Source organism: Astatotilapia calliptera, chromosome 8 (genome assembly GCF_964374335.1).
Source record: "Astatotilapia calliptera chromosome 8, fAstCal68.1, whole genome shotgun sequence".
Classification (NCBI taxonomy): Eukaryota; Metazoa; Chordata; class Actinopteri; order Cichliformes; family Cichlidae; genus Astatotilapia; species Astatotilapia calliptera.
The window spans coordinates 770,001-780,000 of record NC_137429.1 but is presented as its reverse complement, the minus strand read 5'-3'; the positions used below and the strand labels follow the sequence as shown (position 1 = coordinate 780,000).

Below are 10,000 nucleotides of genomic sequence, written 5' to 3'. Positions count from 1 at the left end.
TCACACCTGAGGTCATACATACAGCAAACATAACTGTTAATCATGCAGTTGTTCCAAACTTCAGATTTAATTTGCATCCTTTTAAAAGAGGCTCTGAGGTGGGGAACATCTCATTTAGTCCACCACCTGCTGCCTCCACTCCTCTCTTCTTCTGCCTCTTCCTCAGCTCCTTCATTTGCATCTCTTGTGGGTGAAGCCAAGACACGAGTAACGAACTCGCTTTGAGAAATGACAACAGGAGGAGGAACACCGCTGAGTTACAGACAATCTCAAAGGAGAGAAAAAGACAGGAAGTAGCAGCAGCTGAAACACAGCTGATGTGTCTAATGTCCAATTTGTTCTCTAATGTTTTCTATTGTTTTTGTATACATTCATCTGGTTTGTATGTATTTCAGCTGTTTGTTCAACAGTTCTGTTGTACATGTACAATGACAATAAAGGCTATTCTATTCTATTCTATTCTATTCTATTCTATTCTATTCTATTCTGATAAAACAGGAAATGGTTAAAGCAGAGATATGGGATGAGAAAGGTCAGGGAAGGGGAGGCGAAAACTACAAAACTGAAAAGAACCAAAAGTAACTGAACCTCCGAACCATAACAGCAGGTTATAGACGGCACCGGTGGGACTGTTGGCTTGTAATTGACGTGCTCTTCAGTTCCAACTGCTTTCCTTGTGTTCCTCTCAGGTAAATATTTCAGATTTACACTGATGGATGTCAGCGGAGTTCTGTCAAGGGAAGCCAGGCAATGCCTGTCTGTGAAATCTACCAGTCACGGCTGTTTGCATCCATCTTTCACATAACTGCCATCTTGTGGCCACAGCTGGTCCTTGTCTCTGGAAGCAGAATTAACTCCACCTCTGGCTGGGCCTTGGGGCCTTGGGTCCTGGTTATTGTGTCGCCAGGGTTGTGGGTGGGTGCATGGGGCTCAGCCCTGGTGCGGGGGACCTCTAGTGCATTGGCCCAACTGGAGGGCTCTCTAACTGGTGGGGAGGCTGTTACATCTTTTCAGGAGGTCTCCTCTCTCCAGGAGCTCACTCTGCAGGTGGGGGAGAGGTGGAGAATGAACTCAACCCTGCGAGTCTGGGAGAAGATTGGATGATGGGGTGGGTGCAGTTTTTTATCTGCGGTGGGGTCGGGTGGCCACTTGCCCCTCCTACTAATTTCATGACAGAAAGAAAGTGTGAAATCATTTGTCCCAGACGGGGCTCCGGCTTCTTTGTCTGTAAGTTCCTGTTAATCATCTCCACCACTGGGAATAAAAATCCCCCAAACTGCAGTCAAACTGTTTAACACCTGTGTGCTCATTTAAAAATCAGCACTTTGTGTTTGTTTTTTCTCTTTGAGCTCATTTTATGGAAGAAAAGAAAAGAAAAGAGCTTCATATGCTGCGCTGTGTGTGTAGTTAGCTGTGAGGCCCAGCAGGGGGCAGCAGGAGCTTCACTCTGCAGCTCCACTCTGTGTGTTTAAACAGTCAGACACAAAGTGAGGGCGCTGTGAAGGAGGAAAAACGGCCGACAGGTTCACCTGCTCAGGTGACACACGAGCGCCACCGCAGCACGCACAGGTGAGTTTGAGTGAACAAAATGTAACGACTCACTCTCTGTCGATGACCAGGCAGGTGACCGGCTCCGTGGCAACCACGTTGGCTGTTCTGACATCCTCCCTGTGGACCACACACACACACACACACACACACACACACACACACACACACACACACACACACACACACACACACACACACGTTATGCTGAGGTAAAAGGCTGATTGCACAGCAGTGGCTCCGAGACTGCACCAGTGTAATGAAATATGAATGAAGTGCTGTTTTCCTGTACGAGCACTGCTTTCATTTCGACTCACAGATCCTTTAGAGGCATCTGTCATGGAGGAGACCTCGCTCTGCTCCCAGGTTTGTCGGACGGTGGGAATCGTGAGAGCGTGACAGTTCAGCATTCAATACAATCCACCCCTCACAACTCATCAGGAAACTGACAGACCTGGGTATCAGTTCCCTCATCTGCAAATGGTTACTGGACTTCCTGACCAACCGCCCCCAACATGTCCGGCTGGATAACCGCTGCTCATCTACAATCACGATGAACACCGGTGTACCACAAGGCTGTGTGATGAGCCCTTTCCTCTACTCCCTCTTCACCCACGACTGCAGACCTGCTGATGGTTCCAACACCATCATTAAGTTTGCAGATGACACCACGGTGATTGGCCTCATCAGTGACAACGATGAGGCCGCCTACAGGGAGGAGGTGGATCGTCTGGCTGAGTGGTGCGACAGAAACAACCTGCTGCTTAACACCGAGAAGACCAAGGAGCTCATCGTGGACTACAGGAGGAATGCTGACCCACATCCACCCATCCACATTAAGGGGACGGCTGTGGAGCGTGTGAGCAGCTTCAAGTTCCTGGGAGTCCACATCTCCGAGGATCTCACCTGGACGACCAACTGCTCCAAGCTGGTCAAGAAGGCTCACCAGCGCCTCTTCTTCTTGAGGACTCTGAGGAAGAACCACCTGTCCTCAGACATCCTGGTGAACTTCTATCGCTGCACCATCGAGAGCATCCTGACCAACTGTATAACAGTCTGGTACGGGAACTGCTCTGCCTCGGACCGGAAGGCGTTGCAGAGGGTCGTGAAAACTGCCCAGCGCATCGCCGGAGCACCACTTCCTGCCATAAAAGACATCTACAGGAAGCGGTGTCTGAAAAGGGCTGGGAAAATCATCAAAGACCCCAGTCACCCATCACATGGACTCTTCACCCTCCTGCCCTCTGGGAGGCGCTACAGGAGCCTCCGGACTAAGACCACCAGGTACCGGAACAGCTTCTTCCCCACAGCTGTCAGACTCCTGAACTCTGCCTCCTGACATCTGACCCACGTTAAACTCATGGACTGAACATACACACACCCACAATGGACAACTGTACCCTCAAACACACAATAATAACATGGACTGAACCACCACTCACAACCACCAGCACTTTATATAGCCTCTGTAGAAACTATCTACACCCTCACTTATCTTAACTGCACTACTGTATAGCTCTGTGTAAATAATCATTCTGTACATACGATAATTTTTAATTCTACAACTGTTTACAACTTGCATAGTTCCCATTTCTGTATAGCTGTATATCTCAGATTCTGTAAAGTTATTTATTTCATATTCTGTATAGTTTTTCATATTTATAGCCTGTTCATAGCTTGTACTCACTACAGCCTGTACATACTTATAGTTATAGAATATTCACAACATACTTCATACCGTGTACATTATAACATACCATAATAGACCCATTTCTGTAATATACTCACATATCTATATTATTGCTAATATATATTGTAATATATCTATATCACTAAAGCACTTCTGGATGGATGCAAACTGCATTTCGTTGCCCTGTACCTGTGCATGTGCAATGACAATAAAGTTGAATTCTATTCTATTCTATTCTATTCTATTCAAGGCTCGAGGCTAACGAGGGGGAAACGGATGGATCGGTCATGCAGAGCAGACCCTGACAGACCGAGTAAGAAGCTTTTATCGCGGCTCAGGCTGCTTCATACTGCTGCTGGACTCCTGACTGCAGCTCACACTTTAACAGCCTTCCCTCACGTTCAGCAGCTGGAGGGGCTTCCCCCTGAACATCCATCAGGCCAGACAGCTTCATGTCCTGCTGCTCGCTGAGGTCAGTCGACCGGCAGGTGCTGGTGCTTCCTGATTGGTTCTGGGATGGCCGCCCGCTCCCTAACAGGGTTCAGGTCAAGAAGGAAAACACACCTGTTCTTGTTCATGTTTCACTTGAGCTTCAAGTTTGGTTCACGTGTTAATTTGGAAACAAACTCAGAAACCAAACCATTGTTTTCCTGCTCACTGAACATCTGAACACTTTCAGCTCACCTCCATCTTTAAACCTTCCCTTTCACTCATGTTGCTCTCCCTCTGACCTCTGACACTTGTCTCCACCCACTCCACCCTGCAGCACTTCTTTGACCCCTGGTACTTAAACCCATCCAGCTCCACCACCTCTCATCTGTCTTTTTCTGAATTTTTATGAAATTTGTTGCTTGTGGAATTTTGAATTATGTCTTTCAGGGTTCAGCGTGCAGCTCAAAGACGCTTCAACGCAAAGGGAATCAAACCGACGACCTCGGGCCACAAATACCCAACAGATGAGAAAGCTTGCACCTTTAATTCTTTTGATTTTAAAAAGGTGACGCTTGCGCTGTGTTGGGTTGGTCCACATGACGGAGCGATGCAGGTGAGTCCTCCGAGGTTGAACGTGGACTTTGGCCTGCGGTGAAGCTGCAGCGTGGCCTTCAGCCTCCTGCTGTCTGAATAAATGAGTCAGTGTGAGCTCCTTCCAGCTCTTTACAGAAAAGCTCTGAGACCGAGGCGCTCACACTGATACAGACACTCGCAGATGGGCCGGTGTGTGAACGGCGCTCCGCGGGGAAACAGAGAAACACTTCAAACCAATTAGCAGCAGCTGCGATGATGGCAGGAGGTTAGCAAAGCGCACACATGTTCCGACTTCACATGTGCGGACTCCGACACGCCTCATCTCGCTCCACCTCGAAGCTTCTGAGCCGCCAACGCCAGATTCTCCTCCAGGTGTTTTAGCTGAGATGAAATCTATTTGGACAGGACGTCCACATGCTGCAGCCGGTCCTCACAAAGATGGGAAACAAGCGTCCCATTAAAGTGCTCCCGGTGACCTCATTTCCTGTCAAACTCACTCAGAGACGGCGTTATGAGGAGCTGAAGTATGTCCACCCTGAATGACCTTTCACCTGTATACCTACAGGATGTGTGTGTGTGTGTGTGTGTGTGTGTGTGTGTGTGCGTGTGTGTGTGTGTGTGTGTGTGTGTGTGAAGGTGCAGCCCACAGAATCCTAAACATGTCGGTGACATCATCATCCTCCCTGCAGCGCCACCATCTGGACACTGATTCTGCTCCTTCCCACCTCCCATCTCACGTCACCCTCAGTCTAAAACCAAACGTTTTAGCCCCTCCCCCCTTTTCTGACTGGCTGCCCCTGACAAACAGAAGGTTTGATGAACTGTCAAAAACATTTTGTTTTGTCTGTGTGAGCTGACGTCTTTCAGGGCCGTCAGAGTGAACTGAGCCGCACCTTCTGTTCTTCAGAGCGAATTTTAAACCAGCCTAACGTAATAAAATAACATATTTGGGTCACGTGACCTTACCCCTGTAGTGCTCTCTCTCCAAACCAGTCTCCCTTGACGAGCTCCCTGAGGTGTACAGGCTGCTGGGTGGCTGAATCCCCCTGGGTCACATTCACCTGTGAGGATGTATTGGATGAGGATGAGCGGGCAGATCAGTCACTAGGAAACGAATGAGAGGAAGACGAAGAGGAGGATGGACTGACCTTCCCTTTGCTGATGATGAAGAAGGTGTCTCCTCGGGCTCCCTGTCTGATGATGTACTCTCCATCCGAATAATGAGTCTAAACCCAGAAGACAGCATCTGATTGGAGTATTTACAGGCCCACTCCCACAGAAGAAGACGAGGGGGCGGGTACAAACTCACCTCCTCCATGACATCCGCCAGTTTGCTGAGAGTTTCCTCAGGAAGACTCTGGAAGGTGGGAACGCTGCAGACACAGACAGGAATGATTCAAACTCAAAAGTTGGAGTTTGTTGTGAAAAGATAATAAATACGAGATGAATGGAGCCATGTTCCTCATCACGGAGTCTGTTTGTCTGACCAGAGGACCAATAATGCAACTCTGAGTAACCACTGTGGAGGGACGGTGAGTATTTGTGACATATACAAAAAGCACAGACTTTTAATCTTCAGCTGAGCTTCTGATCGCTCCGCTGATTCAAACAAACCGCTACAAAAATACTTAAAGTCTGTAAAACAGAAGAGCCGACGACAGCGAAGACGAGAATACGATCACGTTATGAGACTCTTTCTATTTCTCACTGATGTTATAGTATATATTTATATTATCACATTTATATTATTCATAATGTGAATATTATTACAACCTGAATTGTTCTGGTAAATACATCAACATATTTATTCCATTTTAGTTTTGAAATGTTCTCATTTATAATGAATGAATGTATTTCTCACAGGAAACTGGACTCTTGGTTGGTGTCCTTCCTTAAGACACATCTGTGGACAGCTGTGTTGAAGTTTACCTACATGTGCTTTACTTTCACCGACTAACAGACTAATAAATAATAAATACAATTAATAAACAAAATAAGCTTTGTAAGCCTGAGAAGGTTTCTGGGTTTACTTGTAAAACTTTTCCTAAACTCTGGCATTGTTGACTCTGTCATCGACTTTTAATGGCAGTTTCTCACCTCTTCAGGAAGTCCATGTACTCGGCGTGTTTGATGAGTCCGGTTCTCATCATGATGGTCTGGAAGCACTGCCGGTCGATGGCCCACAGCTTCACATGGGTCAGAGCTACAAAACACACATTTAGCATCATGAGCGCATCGACAGCTCCGCGTCACTTTGACTCAGTTAAAGGAAACATCCTGAAAGGATGCAGAGGGAAGGATCTGTGGCTGCTGTGGAAACACACACTCCAGTGTGTACAGCCAGTGATGGTGTGTGTGGTCTGAAAATGACACACACACATGTGATGAAAGTTTTGTGTCAAACACTCTGCACAGAAATTTCTTCATAAGAATTTTCTTCCAGAAATCCCTGAGGCAAAGTTGTTGCTTAGTAACATGAACCATTAAAGCTGCTTAAAGTCCAGCTTGTTAACAGCAGCGTGCGCATTAACAGCAGCGTGCGCATTAACAGTGCCATACACATTAATAGCAGGTGGCTGTTAACAGTGGCGCGCTCATCTACAGTGAAGCGCACATTAGCAGTGGTGTGCTTGTTAACAGTGGCTTGTGCATTACCAGCGCTGTGCATGCTCATTTACAGCACCATGCTTGTTAATGGGAGCACGCTCATTAATAGCAGCGTGCTTGTTAGCAGCGGCGTGCTCATTAACAGCGGCGTGCTCGTTAACAGCGGCGTGCTCGTTAGCAGCAGCGTGCTCGTTAACAGTGGCGTGCTCGTTAACAGCGGCGCGCTTCATTTGGTTAACAGATTTCAGCTCTTTAAAAGTCACATCTCTGACTTATGTTTTAACAGGAAGTCTTTGAGCTCATTAAACACAGTTTGGCTGCTCGTTACCAGCAGAGCGTTTCAGAGTGCATCTCACGTCCTCGACTCCAATTAGTCGTGATTCGATCCATTAATACTGAATATCTAATAGATCTAATGCAGCCTGAAGGAAGTGTTTGTGCCAGAGATGCTCGGTGCTGATAGTAAAAACGATTACACCTGGAGACGACGACAAACGGCTCATAAATGTGATGCCGTTTATTTTTCAGGGACTGCTGGATCAGATTGACTTATGCTCATTATAAAGGTTTACTCTGAGTTACAGAGAGCAGAGGACAATACCAGAGAGAGCACAGTCATTTCAAACAGACCAATCACTGTGTAGGACTGGGTCCTTTTTCTCTGGAGTCTCAAATCTGCGTGCTGACATCAAGATGACGCAGGTTTGATTCCCCAGACAGTCGTAATGTTGAGCCAATGAGAGGAGGACAGAAATGAGGCAGTAAGCGATACTCTGATATCAGAATTAAATCAAACTTCAGAAAGAGAGGAACCCGCTGGCTGTGATCAGTGTCTGAGCGAGGACCAGGAGCTGCCAGGTTTTACTACCTCTGCACACAGCTCACGCACCTGATCTGGTGTATTTGGTGCATTTGGTACGTGGTGGTGGGTCGGTATGAGTGTTCAGGTTCAGGTTACTTTAGGGGTCGTGGGAGCTCACGCTGTCAGTGTGGATCAGGACGCTTTCAACATGTAATCTGTTAGCCATCCCATAAACTCCAGCACTGATGCTGAGACTGAGGCGGTTGCCATGGGTACAAGTCATCCACCTGAAGTTGCTGGCAGTTACCGTGGCGATGCAGAGACTTGCTCAAACTTCCTTCAGTTTAATGAGCGGAGGTGTGAGGAAACACGAGCACACATGGATGGATTTTCTGTATACAGAAAAGTCTCACTCTTACTCCCACACTACTCCGCTCTGCTTTCCACCTTTAAATACTATCTTTCTGAGACTAACAGATAAATTATATATTTAAATAGTAAACATACAATCTTTGTTTCTGTAAGTTTGTAATTAATAGTCTAATCGTTTACATGGTTTCTGGAATTAAGAAGCTTTAGCTTTGTGGCTCCTCGACGCTCTGTTACCATAGTGACCTCACAGCAGCCATATTATTGGTCACATGATGTCATTAAAAATGCTCCAAAAGGCTCCAGCAGCACAAACACGGTCCAGAGGTCCAGTGCAGCCCAGCAGACAGCTAGCTGCTACAGCCACCTGTATCACCTGTCAATCAAAGAGGCCACGCCCCTTAAAAAGCAGACAGCTGAGTTAAAAAAAATCAGGTGTTATAAAGGATTAAATGATCCATAGAGACCAAACATTTTGTGCATCAGGCTGTAAACAGGTTTATTTTAACATGGGACTCCACTGACTCACTGCTGCCCCTGCTGGATGTCGGAGGAACTGCAGGTTGTGTTGCTTCAGCGCTGACTTCATGTTTCAGCTGCAGAACCTGTAACTCAGACTGATGATGACTCTGACCTGGTGCATTACACCACATTACCTTCTCTGTGGTGGTGTCTCAGTTGCTGTTTGGCCATTACTCTTTATTACTTTTTCCACTGCTTTATGACCTGCTGCCTGTTGCTATGGAGATACCAAGTGTTTCTGTAACCACGGAAACAACGGGAGACCCTCAGAGCGGCAGATACAACGGTCTGAGCAGAGTTTACAGTGCGAGTGTGATTCAGGGGGGCGGACGGACCGTTATTAACATCTATTTATAACTAACCAGAGTGAACATCAGAATCTCTACAGTGCGTGTGCTGTAAAGGTCAAAGGTCAGAGTTATTCATATTCAGAAGCATCTTCAGTCAGGTCAGAACCACAAACAGCAACAGAAACACTCTCAGGCTGTTTGTTCTCAAAGGGCCGGAGTCTCTGTGTGATTCCAGGGTGGTGTGATTCCAGGGTGGTGTGATTCCAGGGGCCCATGTGATTCCAGGGTGGTGTGATTCCAGGGGCCCGTGTGATTCCAGGGTGGTGTGATTCCAGGGGCCCGTGTGATTCCAGGGTGGTGTGATTCCAGGGGCCCGTGTGATTCCAGGGTGGTGTGATTCCAGGGGCCCGTGTGATTCCAGGGTGGTGTGATTCCAGGGGCCCGTGTGAATCCAGGGTGGTGTGATTCCAGGGTGGTGTGATTCCAGGGGCCCATGTGATTCCAGGGTGGTGTGATTCCAGGGGCCCGTGTGATTCCAGGGTGGTGTGATTCCAGGGGCCCGTGTGATTCCAGGGTGGTGTGATTCCAGGGGCCCGTGTGATTCCAGGGTGGTGTGATTCCAGGGGCCCGTGTGATTCCAGGGTGGTGTGATTCCAGGGGCCCGTGTGAATCCAGGGTGGTGTGATTCCAGGGGCCCGTGTGATTCCAGGGTGGTGTGATTCCAGGGGCCCGTGTGATTCCAGGGTGGTGTGATTCCAGGGGCCCATGTGATTCCAGGGTGGTGTGATTCCAGGGTGGTGTGATTCCAGGGGCCCATGTGATTCCAGGGTGGTGTGATTCCAGGGTGGTGTGATTCCAGGGGCCCGTGTGATTCCAGGGTGGTGTGATTCCAGGGGCCTGCTCTCTTGACACCTGACTGATTTACCTTACGTTTCTGACCCACCTGAGTCCGATAATAGGAAGCAGGCTCAACTACAACTCTGAGTTTGTTGACCCTGAGCTGAGGGAAGCTCAGGTTTGCTGTCCCAGGAGCAGCGTTAACGTCAACTCTGAATCAGTTACCCTGGAAACGTACTCTGCGGACTTAACCTGCCTCCATTTATTTCCTCAGCAATGACGTTGCTGTCAGAGTGAATTCCTCTGCAG

The 10,000-nt window shown here is 47.9% G+C and overlaps 1 protein-coding gene across 1 annotated transcript in view; it reads right to left on the bottom strand.

The window, feature by feature from the left end:
- Nucleotides 1-10,000, bottom strand: part of LOC113027924 (cGMP-dependent protein kinase 1-like) — a 74,225-nt gene that overhangs the window by 17,637 nt on the left and 46,588 nt on the right. Inside the window, exons 4-8 of the mRNA XM_080305796.1 lie at nucleotides 6,362-6,467; nucleotides 5,574-5,637; nucleotides 5,413-5,490; nucleotides 5,231-5,325; nucleotides 1,603-1,668 (exon numbers count right to left, since the gene is read on the bottom strand). Of these exons, the coding sequence (XP_080161922.1) occupies nucleotides 1,603-1,668; nucleotides 5,231-5,325; nucleotides 5,413-5,490; nucleotides 5,574-5,637; nucleotides 6,362-6,467 (409 nt within the window). The remainder of the gene's footprint in view (nucleotides 1-1,602; nucleotides 1,669-5,230; nucleotides 5,326-5,412; nucleotides 5,491-5,573; nucleotides 5,638-6,361; nucleotides 6,468-10,000) is intronic.